General features: G+C 47.1%; 2 protein-coding genes across 3 annotated transcripts; both read left to right on the top strand.

The window, feature by feature from the left end:
• Nucleotides 1-33: 33 nt before the first annotated feature.
• Nucleotides 34-6,025, top strand: cops9 (COP9 signalosome subunit 9). Its single transcript, XM_053859672.1, has 3 exons — nucleotides 34-226; nucleotides 1,498-1,570; nucleotides 4,928-6,025. Exons 1-3 carry the CDS (start codon nucleotides 164-166, stop codon nucleotides 4,963-4,965), a joined length of 174 nt encoding a protein of 57 aa, XP_053715647.1. The 5' UTR covers nucleotides 34-163; the 3' UTR covers nucleotides 4,966-6,025.
• A 2,529-nt stretch (nucleotides 6,026-8,554) lies between these two features.
• and1 (actinodin1) lies at nucleotides 8,555-20,629 on the top strand. 2 transcript variants are annotated; one of them, XM_053860154.1, is made up of 7 exons: nucleotides 8,555-11,137; nucleotides 11,196-11,287; nucleotides 15,984-16,028; nucleotides 17,906-18,051; nucleotides 18,220-18,624; nucleotides 18,779-19,033; nucleotides 19,219-20,629. In XM_053860154.1, the coding sequence occupies exons 2-7, from the start codon at nucleotides 11,215-11,217 to the stop codon at nucleotides 20,362-20,364; spliced, it is 2,070 nt and encodes a 689-aa protein (XP_053716129.1). In that variant the 5' UTR covers nucleotides 8,555-11,137; nucleotides 11,196-11,214; the 3' UTR covers nucleotides 20,365-20,629. The 2 variants fall into 2 exon arrangements, with proteins under 2 accessions (XP_053716129.1, XP_053716128.1); XM_053860153.1 differs by having other exon boundaries at nucleotides 8,555-11,287.
• Nucleotides 20,630-22,257: the final 1,628 nt, after the last annotated feature.

The raw sequence follows: 22,257 nt of genomic DNA, 5'->3' as shown, positions 1-22,257 counted from the left end.
ACGTTTTATTTTTATTGTACAAGTAAACGCTCAACTTTTGCTGCGGAACTAATGTCTCCTGATTTACCCGAGCACATTTCTTAGCTGCACCTGCTGTGTTTTGCTAACCAACGTAGCATTGCGAATAAGTCAACGTCATTCTGCTTGACTTTAATCGGACGGAATGAAACCTGCCGTGGACGAGATGTTCCCCGAAGGAGCGGGTCCTTACGTGGACCTCGACGAAGTGAGTTTGGACTGTTATTGTCAATAATTGCGATGTCAGCGAGTGCTACCGGGCTAGCGCAGCTAGCTAATGCAGCCGTGGAGTGTTGCAGGCGAGATGTAAACATGCGGTTTAATACACACTGACGTGTGTACGGTCGTTTTTAACATGAACAAAAGTCCAAACTCTATATTAGGTCACTCGCATTGTGTCGATGTTATGGATCTCGGGCGTCATACCTGTTCATAAGTGTGTGTTGTTCGCGTTTTCCCGTTCGTTTCTATTTATTTTACCAAGCAAAACTCAGTTTGGGCTCAAAATAACTGGTTATGATGGGACTGTGCTATAACTTTTTTTTTTTTTCATAAGCGGAGAGCATCAACATAGGACTGTCAAACATAAGTCACGTAGAATATAACGTTCAAGATTCAAACACATGGTCTGGTTTCTTCTTTGAATTCTTTAATCCGTAGAAAGGTTCTTATTATATAGAGATAGAAAGTGATATTTGTCTATTCTATTCGTGCATGTCATATATATATATAATTTTTAAAATTTAATGAACTGTGTTCACTCCTGAAAAGAGAAGTGGAAGGGGCTTGTTAAATGGTGAATGCAGTCTTCTCTGGTGGCCACATTATATCTTTCCCCCTACATTTTCTAAAAATGGAGATAGATTCTGCCAATACTGAGCCAACACTATTAAAAGGCAATTCCTGTTTTTTGCATGGAGTGTGCTCCTTGTCAAACTTGGACAAGGAGCACACACATGTGTCATGAACATGTGTTCATGACACATGTGATTCTTCATGTGTCATGAAGAATCACATCACTAGAAGCTTGAAATGTTAACGTTATAAACTTATATTCAAAAACTTCAGCCAGAGGTGTTTTCTTCCATGTCTGCCGCGAGAAAGGTGCACATGTAGAAGGAGACTCTTACTTGGGCAGCGTTGAGACGTTGCTTCGAAGATTGTAATATTCAATGAGCCATAAGGGTTTGAAGTTGGGCGAAAAAGGAAAGAACGTCCGAGTCTTTTGAGAAACTGTCAGGGAGAACCAGACATGCAATGTGACGCATGATTATTGACTCTGGGTTTAAGAAGAATATTTGGCATGTCTTTAGTTGAGAAACTCACTGCAACACTAAAGACACGTCTCATGACACTCTCCTACCTGCTGACTAACCATTTTTGGTTTCATTAATGACACGCTTTGATTTGTGTTTTATTTTTTTATTCAGAAAATGTAATGATAAAATGTGAATGAAATGTAATTGCGATTGTCCGCAGGCAGGAGGCAGCAGCGGGCTGCTGATGGACCTGGCAGCGAACGAAAAGGCGGTCCACTCAGACTTCTTCAATGGTGAGGACCTCCTTTATCCATTTATATTGTCCACAGTCTTAGACTCAGGAGGAGCAATCAGACTACCAGGCGTCTAATATCAGCGGTGGCTCTGGTGCAAGCCTTTGTGAGTTTCACCTTAAATGAAAGCCCGTCTGATAAAGTCCTGAATTAAATCCCAACAAAACATTGTGTCACGATTCAAGCCCCGAAACTCCTCCGTGGGCCCTGTTTGAAGGTCACATCTGTCAGAAGTGTGATGTGCGGCTGAAAAGCTCCCTTGTGTGTCACTGCTGCGCTGTGTGATTCATTCCGCCACTCACAGACACGCACGCGGCGTATCGGACATGCGCTTGACTAAAACAATTTCTGAGGTTATTGTTGTTAGTGATCTCTGACTGTCCCTGACTCAACCACGGTCAATGTGATGAGCCTTTACTTTGAAGTCGCACACAGAAGGGCTGTGAAGGTCGTGGACTGGATATCGATGACGACAATATGACACATTGTTGCGCGTGAGAGAAAATCCATGGCCATCACATGACACTCCTGCACTGACTGTGTGGTATGGATCCAGCTGCCAATACTAATGAGAATGTTGTCGCTGTACGTACATTAGTAACTATGAAATCAATGAAGCGACAACTTAACAGATGGGCGTTATATTTGTTAACCGTGTTCTGTTGGGTCTTATATACCCACACTTGCTGTGATCTGAGGCCTCAACAAGCAAACGTCTGCGCTTCACTAGCGAATGAATGAACACATTTAAGTTGAGTTTTCTTATCAAATGCATTTGAGTAGATTGTATTTAGCGCCACCTAGCCTGCCGCCTTAGACCCGGCCCCATGAGCAACACGCACACGAGGACTTCCTTGAACTTTCACGTCCCACTTTGCCGCTAACCCGGTCGTCATGTGACAGCTGATCTGGTGAAGGCAGCAAATGACAGGACGAGTGCGATCCCCTAAGGGAAGGTCTCCTCCAGCCCGGCCGGATGCTTGGCAAGTTTTGGCAGGACACATGTTGTGCGAGCAGCTGTTCCGTGCGACGGAGTCGCGCTAAACATCAGCCACATCCCGAGTCTCCCCGCAGTCTCCCAGTTTGATCCTGAACACGACTGAAGCACCAGGGATGTCACTTCCGCCTCACCCCTTATTTAGATCTGTTCGCGGCTGTGCATGCGATCCACGTGTAAATAGAACCAGGCCCGCCATCGTGCTTCGCCTCGCGCTCTCCGCCACGACGTTCGCTGTGCTGAAGTTAAATATTTACCCAAGTCCTCATCTCCTTCTAAAGTGTTGACAACTGACACATTTCCTCGTCTTTAACAAGCCCTCTTTACACATTCAGGACCTCACAACGCTCCTGTTCCTCCATAAACAAAGGTTTACGTGCGCAGCAGCGCTGGCTCACACACACGTAAACACATCGACAGAGGATCCACTGAAACACTTAAGCTAATGTGTTTTCCGTCTTGCAGCGTCGGCTGCAGGCCAAACAATTTTGGCTCAGCAGCACATGACCCACAATGAAGATTGTTAAAGGAGGGAGGGGGCTGACGAAGGGGACGGTAAAGTGGGTTTATAGCTGCTGTCAGACGGAAACGCAGCAGGACGCCTCGCCAGTCAGCTGCTTTTAACACACACACACACACGTCTGCGCTGCGAAACAGGCGGTGGGTGGGTTCCCTGCTGCCTCCTCGCCAGAGCAGCTCGCATGCATGTGGCAGGGTCTCTGATCCTCTGAACTAGCACCAGGCTGAAAACACTTTTCTTCATAAACTTTAACTTGTCACATGACTTGTCTTGCTCACGTTTTACCAGCGTAATTCATGGCACGATGTGATCCTTCAGAAGCATGTTGGGCCAGGCACCGGGTTCAGGTTGAGTTCCTGATATGAATTCCATGAACCGCAGCAGTTTAGCTTCTAGGTATGAGCCGCAGTGACAAGCTACATCTGTGTCGTGTGTGGTTTAGCAGCTGTGGTGTTTAAAGTCTGATGCTCCCAACACATTTGATGGACTCACTATCGTGTCACGGGTTTAAATTCACTCCTTTGACAATTCCTTCACTCGGCAAAATAATTGCTGCCAGAGATCAGGACGGTGCCTTCACTTGCTGTAGTTTGATTTATTTTCATTCAAAAATTATAATGCACTGACAACTCCTCCTCTCTATTCCAAATTGTCTGTTTGATTTTGAGACTCACCTGTGTGCGTCGTGGGGGCAGCAGCCAAAGCAAAGAAAGCAAGACTTCCCCATCGCCGCGTCTGACCCATGGCCACTCATCTGGCCTTTCCAGACACAAGAGACGATAATAATTTCTAGACTTTAAGACACTGCTTTTTTCTCCTTCAGCTTATATAGCGATGTGGCTAATATTTTTGCAGCGTAAAGAGCCTCATGCTGCCAAAATATTGAGCCTCCTCTCATCAAACCAATGAAATCACAGGCGTTTTATTGACATTAAAGTGCTCAAAATGTGCTGTTTTCGCCCGCGTGTCCCAATTTCCACAGCCGGTCTCAGCAGCTGCTTGTCACCTCCAGTCCAAAACAGCTCATTTTGAGCGCTTTAATGTCAATAAAAGATGTGAGGAGTTGATGGTTCCAGTTCAGAACATTGCCCAGTTTGTTTCATGAGTCAGTCTCCATGCTGTATTCCAAACCAGTTTAGAAGTGATCCTCGTGCTTTTTTAAGCACCACTGACCTTTCTACGGCGCGGACAGCGGCTTATGGATGAACAAGGACTAGTTTCCTTCTTAAATTTAGTGGGTGTGGCTAATATTACAGTGCACTCTAGGTTCCAGAATTTCCGGCAGATTAGATTAGACAGACATGACATGACAGCATACATGAATCCGTGGTTCTACCTCAAGTGTCTCTCAGATCGCCTGTTTCTAAGCCAAACACACTTTGAAGTTTATTTTCACAGCTCACTTAGGCTTCAATTCAGTGCTCTGCACCGAGTCCCTCATCCTTCAGGATGTCTAAAGAAGTTTTTATGAATAGTTTCAGATAAATGCTTTCAGTGCTGTGAAGATTCATGAATAATATTAACAACAGACAGCAATGGTTCATATGTGAGGGAGTTCAATATTTTTACAAGAAGAAGTCAGTAAAAGGGCTGCTGTTTTAGGCTGCACCAAGAGAAAGCGAGCGCATGAGTGACTTCACTGCCACAAAAACATACATGAAAACACACTCCGATAAACAAGTAAACCTCTGTGTTTGGATTTAAAAACACCTTTTAGTTGCTGAAGACTGAGGCAATCCACATTTTGTTTTTCACAAGAGAAGCTAATGACTGAAAAACTCTTCAAGGACTGTGATTTATTTGTGTCTTTTTCTCTCCTTCCTTCCTTTTCCATCTGCAGACTTTGAGGATCTGTTTGACGACGACGACCTTCAGTGACCGAAACTGCGGCGTGTTTTTGTGAATATATGTACATAAATTAAAACACTTACCAGGGCGTGTTTTTTTTTCCCTCGCCGTGTTGAAGCCCCTCACTTTTTCTGTCACTCAACGTGTCGAAATAAAGACTTTTTGTTTGAGGAAGAGGGAAAAGCTCCTCGCTGAACCAGGTGTCCGTGGATTCTTTACAATCACTGACATTCCAGCCGCCGAGAAAATTATGAGTATGGTTTTGGTCGTGTTCGAATCTGCTGCCTGGGTGGATTGCAGGTTTGCTGTCCTCGCGAAACACCTGTTGAGGAAACGTAATTACATACGAGATACAGTGTTAACGTGGACGCTAACTGCTGAGTCGGGGCACGACGGGACAGGCTGCCAAAAATGTGGCAATGTCCAGAGAAGCGCCGATGGAAGTCGCACATTTTGGTTTTAACAACAACCAAGTTTTCTCACTTTTGAGTACATTGTCAGAGGAGTTGCAGTTTACAATGAGTACGAACCTTCTCACTGATGTGGGTTTGTAGTTTGGCTCTGTAGTTGCTTCCTTGTTTACAATCTAAACTAAGTACGAAAGATTCACAAGCGTCACCGATCCTCTGTTAGTGATGTGGCGTTTGTCGCCTGTAAAGTAAAATGAACTCGCAATCTTGCCGAAGGAGCCCGAGCATGGGAACGCCCATTTTAGGGTACCGTGATTCAAGGTCAGCGGTATTAAAGACAGGGTTTCCCCCAGGATTTTTTAAACCGTAGCAGCTCTCATTTTAGCCGAGACCCGTGAGAGTCTGCAGTCCTGACCCTGCCACAAAGGACTTCCCATGGGAACAGGCCCCTTTATTGACATACTGATGCATCATAACAGAAGCCCGTAGGACACCGTGGCAGCAACAATGGTGAAGAATTGTGTGGCCGTCCAAAACTGTTTTTAGAACGGAAGTATTTTACAGTTACCTATTGTTGAAATAATGGGTGTGAATGACTGTTATTGTGTAGACAAAGGCCTGCTGTGGAGATAAACGTTTGGCTCATTGTCTTTTGTTTACCGCCGTGACGGTCGCTGGAGGTCCTCCCTTAAAATGTAACAAAAATATTATATATAAAAAGTGCTGCAGCCAGTTTCCTCTTGTACAAAGCAGCAGTTATGGTCTAAAATGAGGCCTTGAAGTAAGAATTAAATAATGCTTGACGCTGAATCGTATTGCAGCGACGCAAACTACCTCTCAATGGCTGTTAAAATCACCATTCATACAATGAAGTGAATGAAGGTTTTTTTTTCCTTGCTCAGAATCAACTTTATTGCCATGGTCAGTGGGGAGCCAACGAGGGAAGTGCTTTGGAATAAAGTGCTCTCATGAACAAAATAAAAAAAAAAAAACAAAGGCTGTTCACGAATTCAACAGTCTGAGGGTCGAGGGGAAGAAGCTGTTCCTGTGACGGGAGGTTCTGGTCTGGATGGACCGTAGCCTCCTGCCAGAGGGAAGACTGTGGTAGAGGAGGTGAGGATGGACTGGATGATGACAGTCGTTGTTTTCGTAGCTGCCTCAAGAAGAACATTCTCTGCTGGGCCTTCCTGATGAGGGACCTGATGGTTGGCTCCCATTTGAGGTCCTCAGTGATGGTGGTTCCCAGGAAGCAGGAGTCCACAATAGGAATGGGTACACGAGCCAACATGAGAGGGGACAGAGAAACTGTGACTCTCCTGAAGTCTATGACCATCTCCACTGTCTTCTGGGCGTTGAGCTCCAGGTTGTTGTGGCTGCACCAGGACACCAGCCGCTCCACCTCCCTCCTGTCAGCCGACTCATCTCCATCTAAGATGAGCCTGATGATGGTGGTGTCATCCGCAAACTCGATCAGCTTCATGGATAAACAGGAGGTGGCTGATGAGTCTCTTGCGAGGAGATGGAGGGACCAACAAAGGGAGTTGAGAAAGACAACCAAAGAGGTCGATGGATGGGGCACTTGAGGACATGAAGGTGTGACCAGAGACCGGTGAAAATGGAGGACTTGCTTTGGTGACCTCTGATGGGAAATGCTGAGAGAAGACCAGAGATAGTGGCGATGCCATGCTGGAGAATGTAGCTTTGTTCTTTAAAGATGTGGTTCCTGAAAGGCGCACAGTGCAGGGAGGGACTCGTGTCCCAGTCTGGTGCTTCAGTTTTCCATAACAAGAGAGTGTGATGTACCTGGGGAAAATGTGTCTCAGAGATGCACTTAACAAGCCGATGCTAGAAGTGTGATGTTCTGCCCGGAGACCCTGTTGTTCGAGTGGCTGTGCCACGTAAGAGCCGGGAAAATGCGTTCCCTGATTCTCATTTCCTCCTCCCTTGTGTCCGCTGACAAAGGTTTTCCATGGCTTTATCAGAATCAGGATCAAACTCTGTTGCTACGTTGTTCTGTGACCTGCTGAAGACAACCTGCGCATCAAAGAGGGATTGAGAGTATTGAATGCGAGTGTTGGCGAATGCCCTTGGGGGTTTTCCACACACCGCCGTCTCTGGAGCGCAGAGAGTGAGCTGATAAAGGGTCCAGAGAGAGATGCTTCTTCGAGTGAAAAAAGCCCTTTTAACACTGCGGTGTCTTTCATATACCGCATCAAGGGACCGGCCAGTTTTACATGAGTGTCTCTCACAAACGCTGCGATCCAACAGGGCATTTGACCTCAGCCCTTCCTGCCAGTAGAGAGATCCGCTTATCCTTGTGGAACTTCAGCTCTGGGTTTTAAGGGAAGTTCTGTGGAAGAGACTGTTCTATTGAACTGTGTGGACAGTGATGGTGTTAGTTTCACTTCAGAGCTCCAGAATCAGTGAGCGATGGTTCAACGCCGTCACCCTCAACACGCTTCCTTCACCAGGTTTTGGGAACAAACTCGCAAGTTTCTGAATAAAATAAAATGTTCTAGCGCCCGCATTTTCTTTGTTTCACAAGAATGATAGATGTGGAGTAGCTGAACTACAGGGTCTCGCTTTTGATCGCCGTCGTGAGGCGCCGACTCACTTAGCAACCATGCTAACGGTTGCTAGCATGGTAGTAACGTCGTCTCCTAAAACCATCAAATCACGTCTTCTAATCTTCTTGAGGGAACTAATGATAAAAACCACCTGAGTGAAGGAAGGTGAAGACACATCTGCAGATCATGGTCGTGGCGAGCTGACGTCAGGTTTGTCATGTGATCACCGCAGACATAGGGGCAGACCCAGGAACACACACTGCATCAGGTCACACACACACCACTTCTCCGTTGTATAGAAGGTTATTAGACCGTGATGAGTCTGGGAGTTTGTTGACTTCCGCTGCGTAGCTGAAGCTCACGAAGCCGCACATCACCCAGTGCCAGTCGAGCAACGCAGCTAAGTGCTAGCAAACAGCTATTAACCGCAGTATCCAGGTGGTTTAGTCCGACGAAAAGAAATTCTACTTTCTCTCCTGTAGTTGGACGAAGGTGTTTACATGCATTTTAAAAGTCTGAACTTAGCTGGACTGACAGCCATTTGGTTTTCTGGGGCGCAAAAAAAAATGTGGACGGCTCCAAGGTCCACCAGAACCTGAGTTTAGCATCTGATCTCAGCCCCTTCTCGGGCGCCATCCATGTTTCTCTCTCATATGTTGGCTGGTTGACAGTGTGGCAGTGAAACATAATTGTGTCGCCCCCTGCACAGAAGCAAAGCAGTGGAGGAGCCTGACACCTCGTAAAAATAAAGTCAAGAGTTCCATCTAAACTCCGCCTCCTGAGAAAGTGTCGGAACTTGGGGTTGATTCTCCCTGTGAAAGTAAAGCCATACACCACGCTATGGCTTGTCATTCCATTTACGTTTGGTCGTGTCCATCGACCCAACCAAAGGTGCACTTTCAGAAATAGCTAAACATGCTTTTCATGAGCAGCAGTTTCAGTTCAGTTGAAATGAATAATCAGAAAACAGAGTTTTAAAATGGCTTCAAAGGAAAGAGCATTAGAAAGTGGGCCGCATCATACATTAGCAGCTTTAATGCTAGATGAGCTACGTTAGCTCACATTGAGCGCTTCAAAAACAATGATAAAAACGAAGATGTAAAGGTGAAATAGTTGTTGAGCTAGTCGTAATGTAACTTGGTACAGGAAGGCAGTCATACGTCGGGCCCCCAGCATGGTGCCAGACAGTGCTGCTGCCTTTTCACTGACGGTTTGTGATGACCTCCTCATTATTTCATCTTTTAATACCAACCTGTTTCACACCATCTACTGTCATTTGACAAGTGTGTAACCGTGACTGATCACGTGATGCACTGAATCTACTTCGGTGCCTCTATATTTCACCAGTTGTTTCTCTGAGTTGCAGAGCGATGACATCAGCAGATTTTGCTGAGAAAAACACACTGTCCCTCGACAGCTGGAGACACAGACTGTAGTCACGTTGTGTTAAAGTCCAAAAGCCTTTTGAGTTTGCAGCAGTGAGATGTGAGGAAGTGCGTCCTCCAGCCAGAGTGTCATCATAAAGTCAGCTGCAGCTCATTGTGCATCATAAATCTCATCCTCCTCCTGTGTGGGTATTTTTGTGTTTTGTGTGTGCGCGTGCGTCTGTGTGTTGTGCGTGTTTTTTGTGTGTGCATGTGTAGTGTGCATGTGTGTTTTGTGCGTGTGCTTGTGTATGTGCATGTGCGTGTGTTTTTTGTGTGCACATGTGTGTGTTTTGTGCGTGTTTGTGTTTTGTGTGTGTTTGTGTTTTGTGTGTGCTTGCGTGTGCATGTGCGTGTGTGTGCTTGTGTGTGTGTTTTGTGTGTGCGTGTCCTTGTGTGTTTTATATGTTGTGTGTTTATATGTGTAAGTGTTTTGTGTGTTTTGAGTGTGTGTTTGTGTGCTGTGTGTGTTTGCGCGTGTCTTTTGTGTGTGTTTTGTGTCTGTGTTGTGTGTGTGTGTTTTGTGTGTGTGTGTCTCTATGTTGTGTGTTTGTTTTTCTGTGTTGTGTGTGTTTTGTGTGTGCGTGTCCTTGTGTGTTTTATATGTTGTGTGTTTTTAAATATGTGTTTTGTGTGTTTTGAGTGTGTGTTTGTGTGCTGTGTGTTTGTGTGTGTCTTTTGTGTGTGTTTGTGTCTCTATGTTGTGTGTGTGAACATGTGTTTTGCGTGTGTGTTTGTGTCTCTATGTTGTGTGTGTGAACATGTGTTTTGCGTGTGTGTTTGTGTCTCTATGTTGTGTGTGTGAACATGTGTTTTGCGTGTGTGTTTGTGTCTCTATGTTGTGTGTGTGAACATGTGTTTTGCGTGTGTGTTTGTGTCTCTATGTTGTGTGTGCGTGTGTTTTGTGTGTGTGTTTGTGTCTCTGTTGTGTGTGCGTGTGTTTTGTGTGTGTGTGTTTGTGTCTCTATGTTGTGTGTGTGAACATGTGTTTTGCGTGTGTGTTTGTGTCTCTATGTTGTGTGTGCGTGTGTTTTGTGTGTGTGTTTGTGTCTCTGTTGTGTGTGCGTGTGTTTTGTGTGTGTGTGTTTGTGTCTCTATGTTGTGTGTGTGAACATGTGTTTTGTGTGTGTGTTTGTGTCTCTATGTTGTGTGTGCGTGTGTTTTGTGTGTGTGTGTTTGTGTCTGTTGTGTGTGCGTGTGTTTTGTGTGTGTGTTTGTGTCTCTATGTTGTGTGTGCGTGCGCGCAGGCCGACGTGCCTGAACACAAGCGGCTGCCGAGGAAACTGTAGATTATCAAATTCCTCATGTGTGGAGCAGCTGTGAGCAGGACAGAAGCTGTGGTCTGGTTCTGGCCCTGGCTTCTGAGGAGAAGTGCTTATGTGGCGTCCCTGCAGCCCCTCATTAGTCCCCCCTCTGCTCCGCTGCACTTTTACTCTCCTCCACGACACCGACCTCAACACGGTGAAACACTTGAATGAAGCCAAACCCTCCCAAGGTTATTCACAACGCTTCCCATTGGTCAGGTCCCGTTGGAAAGTCCCAGCCTATCAGGGGTCCTGTGCCGACCCCCTCTGCAGGTGGTCCGTGCGTGTGTGTGTGTGTGTGTGTCTGTGTGTGTGTGTTTGCTGCGTGTTAATGAATGCTTGTTGTGTGTGTGTGTACGTCAGAGACGGCGGGCCGTGTTTAAAACCCTGGGTCCCCCGGGTCCGGGCAGTCTGTCACAGGAGGGTCGCAGGTACGTGCACAGGTGGACCCAGTCTTCAGGTTTGGATCTGCCGAGGACCAACAGACAGAAGCTCAGGTGAGTTCAGCAGGCTTTCATCACTTGTGTCGGAGCTGAAGCGAGTTGTTTCCTGCAGCGGTCGTGGAGGTGAAGCTATGGCTGGACGAGGGAGGACCAGATTCTCTGCTGCGCTCACTGCTGCCCTGCTGGCCGTCATCCTGCTGCCTGGTGAGTCATGGTCAGGATGCGCTGACGTTGCTCCCACCATCTTTCCTGTGACACATTTAACAACAGACTAGACCCAACTTTGACTTGGCACACTCCAGTTTTCTTACTTTGCTGTCCGATGTAAACCTACTGCTGCGGCAGCACAGTGTGAAGTCCTCCTGAGTGAAGTCCTCCTGTGTAGCTTGTGCCTAAGCCTTGAAGAACCTTCTTCATGTTATTTGTCAGAAAGCTCCACAAAACAAAGGAAGAAGGTTGAAAGTGAGGGAACAAAAACCACCATAGAAGAGAGCAGCATAAGGAACAGGTGTCAAACCCAAGACCTGGGGGCCAACTCTGGCCCACGTGGTCATTTTCTGTGACCTGTCAGAGCAAAACTTTCTCAATATGATGAGCTGGCAGTGTCAGAAATGTTTTTAAATACAAGTTTAAACTGACACTGAACATTTGTCTGTGCTTTGACCTTTGACTTTTGGCCCCGTGTGATGGCCCTGGTGTGGAAGAATGGTCACTCTGCGATCGCTATGACACTAGATACACAATAGAACTTGACTGATCTTGTGATAAGAGGAGAGGAGGGAGTCACGTAAAGAGGTATAGACAGCGGTAGAAAGCAGGACTGGAACCCGAGGTCACCGGATCCTAACCTCTGGACCAGCAGGGAGTGTGGAGACCTTGCACTTGTCTTTAACTTGTGTTGCAAAACGCCTGAATTGATGGCAAACAAATGCTCCGGATCACTCCCAAAGTCGAACCACTTGCTCCTTCTTCCATTTCACATAAATCCAGAACATTTCTTCCCAAACTTTTAAACTTCCATTGAATGCAGACCGACACACAAACCCATGGAAAACCACCTGATCAGAAGTAGCACGGTGACAGTCTGTCACGGAGGAAGTCAGAAGGAAAGAAGCTTCTCTGCTGACGACTGTAGTGTTCTAGAGCAACAACTTTGACTTTCAAAAAATACTCTGGTTTCCTCCCATGGTTCAAAACCATAGACTTTATATGTGGCTCTAAATGATCTGTGGGTGGCTCCACTTATGTGTCCTATGATGGAGTGGTGGTCTGTCCAGGGGGTCCCCTGCGTCTGACCCCGAGTAGCTGGGACAGACTCCCGTGACTCACCGTAATCCCCGTTTACAAATATTCCAGCCTCACTTTTGAGGTCACTACAAAGGTCACAAACTAAAAGTCACTCGATGCTGGTGGGAGGAGCGGCAGCGCAGTAGTTTGACAAATACATATTCTTTAACTTCTCAATACAGGTAGCAGAAATAAAGAATGTTGAGGACACAATTTTAAATACACGTCAGAATAAAAATGTAAAAGAAAAAAAAAAAACAAGAAAAAAACGTGTCATTGTAAACTTGTGTAAACTACTCAAAAGAATATAATAAATAAAATGCACTTGATCAATCTGAAATTATTAAATACTATTTAACAGCCTGGAAATAAAAAAAATCCCACAACACTAAACCACATTTGTCATGAACTCAATGATAATCATTTTTCTGCGCATCATTAGGGGGCGCTGGAATTTGCTGACTCGTGGAATCTGTGAATCAAGTCCTGACTCAGTGGTTTTGTGATGAAAGAGTTGAGGTTGTGTGTTATTGCCAATGTTTTGTGTCATTAACTTCCCGTCCGACACCAGCTGTTCCAGAGGCTGCTGTTTAAACACTGCTCTGGTGTGAAGCTGTGGCAGGTCAAAGGTCAGTGTCTCCTGCAGGAAGGGTTCAAGTTTAATGTGAGCTCCGGCGCTGTGGCTGAGTGACCTCTTCACTCACCATCTTCAGGACGGTCCTAGAGGTGACCGTGATCTGAGTCATACGGTTGAGTTGTTTGCCAATGAAGCACATTCTGTCAGCAACACTGAACGTTCACTCAACATGAGTTGTGCCACACTTTCATCTCTCAGTTGCAGTTTGGAAAATACTTTTGTAACTAAATGTGCGCATGACAAGTAGAAATGAATTCAACTCCAAATGGAACTGGTGGAGAGGCAATAAGTGCCTGGCAGCAAACACCCGGGATTTGGTCTGGCAACCTTAAGGAATACGTGTTTATCAAGGACCACATGGGTAGCACTACTGCGCTAATGGCTTCATTCTAGAAACCGACACTATTGTGAGGAAAAGAAAGATGACAAGTAATGTTCTCAGTGATGTTTCTGGTCGAGACCGCCTCACCCGAGACCAGGGCTTAAAGGGATTTAGTCCCAGGCCAAGACCTGGAGGGCCTGAGACCGAGTCAAGACTAGGACCAATGACTGGGAGGAGAGCAAAGTGAATACGAAACAAAGAATGAGTTTGTTACGATGAAAGCCTTTCAGTTCTTCAATTAATTTATTATGAAGAAAATGACAACCTCATCTTTTGTAGTGAAAAGTAAAGGTTTATGTTTGTGACATCATCACTATAGAGACTTGTGCTTCTGGTTTGGTCTGGACTTGGTCTCATTGGTTTTGGTCTGGACAAAACGCTAAATATCTACACAACAAAACAGAGCGTTTTATGATCCCAAGTCCAAGTCACTCTGATTTCCTCCCATGCTCAAAAACTGCTGAGTCAATGGGTGACCCTAAATTGTCCGTAGGAGCCCCGGCCTCTCACCCCGGGTAGCTGGGAAGGGCACCAGGGTCACAGAATGAACAAAGTGAGTGAATGAACTGAAGACAGAGGCCATACATGTCACCCTCACCCTGGCACATAGATCGTGCCCCCCACCTCCCAGCTGTGACTGTCCAAGTCAGTCCAAGCCTCTGTTGTGAAGGCCAGGCGTCCGAAGGCTCCCAGTTCAGGAACCCGGCCGCTCCTCATCACTCCTGGGTGAGACACCTGGTTCTGATCTGCGCTGCTTTCCTGTAAAAGGCTTTTTAAGAAAGATGAAGGAGGGAGGAAGTTCCTTTCATCCCTGCTCCTGTAAAAATGAGTACCTGTCAGCATCACCTCCTCCCCCTGCTCTGGCCTTCCTTCAGTCCCTGCAGCTTCCAGATGTGCCAGGCAGCTCTTTAACAGGCTCGTAAATGGCAAGTCGGCGGATACACCGAGGCAGCAGCATCCTTGGACCCAGGCTCCATCACTTTAGGTCACCTTCACCCTCCTCCTCCTCCTCCGCTCTCAATCGCTTTTTAATTTCTCTCCGCTCCAGTCAAATCTGTCCCGCGACCTTACGCCTTCCTCCGCTGCGCCGATTTTAATTCTGATGAGAAGATTGTTTTTTCCTCCCATGTTGTCCCATAAACCACCCCTGGATGTCTTGTTTGAACCCCTTCCTCTCTTTCATCGTGGCACCTTTTCGCCACGGAGATGAAAGAAGCTCATCTGAATCCACTGTTGCGTGGGGTCAGCGCACACACACACACACTCATACACTCATACACTCATACACACACTCACACACACACTCTGCACAGACACACACACTCACTCACACTCACACTCTCACACACACACACACTCACACACTCTGCACAGACACACTCACACACACACACCACACACACTCTGCACAGACACACACACACACTCACTCACACTCACACACTCACACACTCACACACACACACCACACACACTCTGCACAGACACACACACACACTCACTCACACTCACACACACACACACACACACACCACACACACACACACACACACACACACTCTGCACAGACACACTCACACACACTCACACACACACACACACTCACACACTCACACACTCACACACACACTCACACACACACACACCACACACACTCTGCACAGACACACACACACACTCTACACACACTCTACACACACACACACACACACACTGCACACACACACATTCTGCACACACACACACTCTGCACACACTCTGCACACACACTGACACACACACACTACACACACACCACACTCTCACTCTGCACACACACACACACACACACCACACTCACACACACACACTCACACACAGACACTCTGCACACACACACACACACAGACGCACTGCACACACACTGACACACACACACTCTGCACACACACACACTGACACACACACATACTCTGCACACACAAACCACACTCACACACACACTCTGCACACACAAACACACACTCTGCACACACACACTACACTCACACACACACACACACACCCTGACACACACACTCTGCACACACACACACTGACACACACACTCTGCACACACACACACACTCTGCACACACACACACTGACACACACACTCTGCACACACACACACACACACACACAGACACACTCTGCACACACACACACTGACACACACACATACTCTGCACACACAAACCACACTCACACACACACACACACACACACCCTGACACACACACTCTGCACACACACACACACTGACACACACACTCTGCACACACACACACACACACTGACACACACACTCTGCACACGCAGCTCTTTGGGCGCGCCGCGTGAGCCTCACCTATAAAATCTACAAAGCGCAGCAGACCCCCGGCCCCGCCGGCGCTGCCAATTACCCGGCTCCCATCTGAGCCTTAATATCGGCGGCGAGTGTTTGAGCTTTAATGTCATGAATTATCACAAATCACACACATGTTCCAGTGGCCAACGTAAGCAATTTCCATCCCTATCACCTGCTTCAGCAGCTTTCTCACATCTGCTTTCGCTCTTCTGCTCCTCTCTTGCAGCCTTCCTGTCCGCTGGACCCATCGCCCCACGGGCCAAAGGAGATGGTAAATAACTCACACACACACACACACAGCGCACGCGCACGTGGGGTCAGAGTGAAGCAAGCCGTCTGCAGGACAGGAGTTTGGTTCTGAGTGTACGACATATGAACTGTAACTGTATACAGTCATCTGTCATATGGTGAGATGTTTCTTCTTTTGACCTTCTGTGGTATCACTCATGGTCACATAAGGGGGCAGTAGGTGGCAGTAGCGTTCAGGAACTCACTCATGGGAGAAAGTTCCTCCCCAGTGAAAGGCTGAACTTGGCTGCAGCTCGCTTTCAACGGAGCGACTCGAATACTGAAAGGGATTTGTGGATCCAGGTGTGGATCCAGGTGTGGATCCAGGTGGCCACCGACATTTAGTTGTACGTTCATTCTCTCCTTGTCAATATGTAAATGAATGAGTTATTTTGCTGACAGACGGACGGACGTTTATAAGTTGCACAACACTCTCAAAATAATAATAAACCACTACTACTACTAATTATTATTATTATCATTATTATTATATCATTATATATTATTATATAAAGTTAAACCTTTTGGATTTGAAATTTGATTGTTTTTTAAAATACTCATAACGGTGCAATATTAATGAATTAAACATTTAAAGTTGTCTGTATCTTCACAGTCATTAAGTGTAGCGCTAGTACCACTATAGTACTGTTGAATATGTTTGGGATTCATGTTTCATAATTCATATTGAACTGTTTTTGTGCCCTATAAATAATCTATAAATTTTCATTATTATGTGACAACAGTGATTATTGTGTCAGTTTTGTTTTCACGTGTACTGTTTCTCCACAATTCATTTTTTTATTGAATTTTCTGACATAGTATACAGATCAAAATCAATAAAAAATAATTAATAACAAAAAAATATATAAAGAATAAATAAAAATAATTACCGGTACAATAAATGAAGGAAAAGACACACTTAACCAAACAGTAAAGTTTTCCATCAGCTCCTTCACTCCGATCCAAGTGGAACATTTCGTTCCCTCAAATACCTCAGGAAGGGTCTCCACACTTAAATCTCTTAAATTTGACTTTTTTACCGCTTCTCAGTCCTTGTAACCACCGATTCATGCCCGGTCCTATCATGCTTTTCCACCTCATCCCTATACATCTCTTGGCTTGTAAAAAACACAGGTTCATGAAAATTTAAATTTACAACTACCTGGATAAACACCCAGTACACAAATCTTGGGTTCACCTCATAATTTCACCAATAAGATCTTTTCAATTTTTCCAACATTTCTGCACCTTCACACATTCCCAAATGCAGTGATAAAAAAAAAAAAAAAACTTTTTGACATCTGTTACACAAGTCAGGTATATCTGGATTGAATTTGTTCCGTTTTTTTTTTTTTTTTTTTGGTGTTATATAAATTCTCATTAACCACTTATATTGCATAATTTTATTGAGCCATGTTTTTTTAAATAATTAACAAAAGTACTCACCAATGCAACTCCAGCAGTAACATGTCTTTTTTTTATTGCACGCAGCTTTTATTCATGTAATATTGCTCAATTTTAAAGCACGTTTTATGATTAATATTATATATTAAATATATTTAACTATGTTTCTGCTGTATTATGAATAATAATAATTTATTTTTAATTTAAGTGACGACTTACGATGCAGCTGCTTGGTTAATTTTAAAGTTATTTATTCATAATTATTGATTTTTCTGAATGGTGCCTGCTGATGTTCTTAAGAGTGAAGGGGACAGTAATGCATTGTGAAGGTTCTCAGAGCTGCGCTTCAGTGTAGCGACGCCCTTCGCTCTGATGGATCTGTTGCTAACAAAGTCAATGATGGATGTGTAACAGTTCAAAAGTCCTTGAATCCTGCCTCCTCTTCTGTCTCCTCAGCGGGTGAGAGCATCCGGGAGAAGGCAGCGGCGGCAGAGGCGCACCGCAGGCTGATCCGCCACCGCAGGAACATCAGCTGGTACAAGCAGCACTCGGACTTCTGGGCCAGATACAAGTTCTTCAGCGACAACGGCAACCAGGAGGCTGTGAGTGGCAACTTGTGTTCTTCCGCTTCACGATTCTTTCTGGCACGCCAGTCGGTGTGAGAGGTTGTTGTGTCCTGTGATTGTGTCCTGTGGTGTAGCTGTCCAGGGTGTCCAACTCCTCTTGTTCCGACTATCATTGGCTCTAACAACTCGATGACTTGCCTCCAGGTTCAGGAGATGGATCGCATCTACCTGGCCTACCTCCAGAACAAGAACCGTGCAGAGGGCCGTCGCTCCTACAAGGCCTACCTGCGTCACCTGGGCGAGGTCTACAAGTCCTGTGCCGATTCCGATGACCCCAACTGTGTGGCCTCCTACACCAGCAGGCCTAAACCAGAGCCCCCAAAGCCCGCTCCGGTCAAAACATGCGACCCCACCAAGGACGCCTACTGCCTGTATGCTGCCTTGCTCCAGGGTAAGAGCCCGTACTTGCCCCTGGTTCTGCCGGCTGCTGCTCCGGTGAAAGCTCCAGCCAAAGCCCCGGCCCCCCTCTACGTCCGTTCTGCTCCTGCGAAGGATCCACAGTCGGGCTACCACTACTACTCCCCTGTTGCCGAGTCCTTCCTCACCAAGGTACCGACATTCAGATCTCAGTTTGTATCTCATACTAATGTGATATTTCGGGCATTGGAACCTCTGTTCTGTATTGTGTGATTTTAGACTGAGGGGAAAGTTCAGTAGACTGTAGTCCAGTGGCCTGAACTGACACCATGTGACTGCGTTACAGGAGCAGAAGGCCGAGCTGCTGCGGATTTGCTCCGCGGACGACGTTGAGTGTTTGCAGTACCACCTGAGAGCCGCCTACGGCCACAAGCCGTCGGCTGGGCCGCTGCCCTCCTATGCTCACCTCGGCTGTGACCCCAAGAAGGACCCCAACTGCAAGGCCACGCTGGTTCAGAAAGCCCCATCTGGCCTCTACCTGCAGTACCCCAACTGCGACCCGCTCCGGGACCCCATGTGTGCCTATGCTGCCTCTCTGGTGGTAAGAGCGCGTGTGACCGACCGATTCTACTGTAACCATGACAGCCATGTTACTGTGTATGTTATTGGGATGATTCAGGAAACTCTTAGTCAGGGGTCTTTTCGCAAGTCGCCTTGGACAAGTCACCTGTATTTCCCATCTTTATTTTTACCAATCGCTTATTTTGTTCTTGCGTCTGTTCCTAGGCCCAGCGAGCCCCTAAAGCTCCAGGTCCCGCTCCTCCTGGTTCTTGCAACCCTTTGTTTGAAGAAGGCTGCAACCCTCTTACCGCCACTAAGTTTGTGTCCCCCTCAAAGGGACAGGAGGAGCCGGAGGAGGCGGCTGCTATCCGGGCAGCCCCGGCCGCTCCCGACCCTCAGACCGACCCCTACGCCATGGTTAGGGATCTTTACGCCAACAGGGTGGCTGACCCGTACGCCATGTACCGCCAGCCAAACCACCCAGTGGCTGCTGCTGCTGACCCGTACGCCATGTACCGCCAGCCAAACAACCCAGTGGCTGCTGCTGCTGACCCATACGCCATGTACCGCCAGCCAAACAACCCAGTGGCTGCTGCCGCTGACCCATTCGCAATGTTCCGACAGCCAAACACTCCTTCTGCTCCAGCTGCTGCTGACCCGTACGCTATGCTGCGTCAGTACATGGCCCAAGTCCAAGGCAGCGACCCGTACTCCACTCAGACGGAGACAGCGCCAGAGTCCACTGACCCCTACACTGCTATTAGAGAGGCTGCTGCTGCCTTGCACCGAAATGGGCCCCCCACTCCCAGACAGCAGTACCCCTTCTCCAATCCCGCCTTTGAGGAACCACCTCAGGAGGAGCGCCACCCTCTGGGCCCCCCAGGCAAAACCAAGGAAGGCTACGACTGTTACATTGGCTACGATCGTGAATGCTTCCCGGTCAAGCCGGCCGAGCCGAGATCCGGGATCCACCGCCGCGTCCCATACGCCGCCGAAGCATACGAGCCACACCTGAACGCTGACGGAACACGCAAGGGGGTCTTGGAGCCCGCCAACCCAGACTGCGACCCCGAGTATGACACTGACTGTCGTCTGAGACGGTATGAGCCAGAGCAGACGGAGGCTCAGCCTGAGCATCGCGCTGAGGAGGACCACCAGGTGGCAGCAGACAGGGACCGTCAGACGGAGCAGCAGGAGCAGGACCAGTACGAACCTGAGCCGTACCAGAGTGGTCAGGAGGAAGCTCATCTGTCGTACCAGCCTCTTGCGCAGGGAATGCCGAGTCTGCAGGACATTCTACGCCGTTACGGCGACCAGTTCCCCGAGCAGGACGATCACAGAGCGTACGGAGACGACTACCGAAAGAAATAAAGATGAAAACCCTCACATATGCAAAGGGACAGCAGACTACGTCGCTTTTCGCCGCCAAAAACACACAGCCCCAACTTTGAGGCAAGTGACTAGTCAATGGACCCAATGGACGAGTCACAGAGAATGTCTTCAACGAAAGCAAATGTTTACCTCTCTCTCTCTCTCTCTCTGTCCCGCCGCTTGACAATCCTGCGCTTCCTTTTTTGCCTTCCTGCTTCTCGAACTGTCGTATTCACGCCACCGGACTCTCTGTGTTCCCACTTCGCTTCAGCATCGCCCTCTTTCACAGTTGTTGCTTTTTTGACAGTGTTGCCTTTTGTCAATATGAATTATGTAAAGTTTTTTTTTTTTCCATTTGGAATGTTCTAATAAAAAGCTATTGACAGCTTTCTTTTCTAAATTTGTGTTGTGTTCACAATAGACATGCGTGTGTCATTGCTTGTGGAGCTTGGGGTCGGGGTCACGGATCGGGGAGCCAATCGGAGGTGCTGTTTACATGGAGATGGAAACAACCGAGTCACTATTGTGTCGGATGCTGTGTTTGTGTTTGATATGCAGGAAACAAAACAGCACGGCGGCCAATGACACGCTGTCTTTACGCGTCACGTCATGAAGCGTCATGAATTCTTAGGGACGTCAGTCACTTCACTTCTTAGTGGAGGACACTCAGAACCAAGTGCCAGTGTTAAGTGCTAGTGTTAGCGGGAGAAACGGGACACAGCCTTTGTTGAGTGGCGGAGCTGTGGTTTGAACTCGGGCTGTCACGCTCACCAGCCGCCGCCTTTGACTGCACAGTTTCAGATGTTTGTGAGGGAACAAGAGACTTTGATGACCAACAAATCTGGAAAAAATGGACTTGTTTGTGATGAAGAGAGTTTGAGTCAGTGTTTGAATAATGGAGACGCAGATGATCTTTGTTCAAGAGAATGTTAGAACGCAGCTCTGATCACACACTCACACGCACACACACAGAGAGAGCGGGAGAGACTCGCATACATGGACATCCAAGCTGAAACTCAATTATAATGACTCAGTTATGTTGACGTTTTAATCCGTAATTTGAGGATTCGACTTGAGGGGTTCGGCAAAAGGTCCCCATAAGTAAAGCCATGCAAGGTACACACACTCACACAGGCGTTGCTGCCAAACAAGACACAGTCACTTTATGACGCAGCAAAAATAAGTCATTGCATCTGACACTGTGTTTTCGGGCGAAAAAGTTTCCTCGGCGTTCGATGCCGCCGATGATTGACAGGTCCTCGTGACGCACAGGCTGTACATGCGAAGTAAGGAGGTGTTGGTTACATCACTTCCCAGCTGGTGCCAGGCCCGGCGGACCTGCTAATAATGAAATATTCCAGGTCAGAAAGACGCGCAGGAGAGAGAAGGTGATTCTCGTCCTGGGGCGGGATGCGGGGTGAGGCTGACAAAGACTCCCCGGCGCAGGAACAGGATGTAGAGGAGTGCGGGGGAGGGGGGCAACAGTCCGGCGGCTGGCTGTGGTCAGCAAAGGTCACTCTGATGCTGGTGACATTTGGTGGTGGTGAGTTTCAGTTCCTGATGAGTCTGTTGTGGTCTCCATTATGACCACTGGGGGAGTTAAAGACATGAGTCAAACAGGCTCAACTCAAGCTGAAGGACCTTTGAATTACTGACTAGTTCTCTATCCAAAAGACTTGGATATGACAACCGGACCAAGCAATGGTCAGTATACTGGTCTCCTCTTTCTACTGCTGTTTACTTTTCGGCTAGTTACCCACATGAGGGCCAAAAGGCACACCATACGCTGACTGGATGGGGACAAATGGAAAACAAAATTTGTGTTGACTGCCTTAGCAGCCATTGTTTCATGCAAGTGCCACCGAAACATCTGTGCGCCTCGTAAAGGATACG

This window comes from Synchiropus splendidus, chromosome 3 (assembly GCF_027744825.2).
Source record: "Synchiropus splendidus isolate RoL2022-P1 chromosome 3, RoL_Sspl_1.0, whole genome shotgun sequence".
Lineage (NCBI taxonomy): Eukaryota > Metazoa > Chordata > Actinopteri > Syngnathiformes > Callionymidae > Synchiropus > Synchiropus splendidus.
The sequence above is the reverse complement of the archived record's forward strand: the minus strand, read 5'-3'. Positions and strand labels throughout refer to the sequence as shown.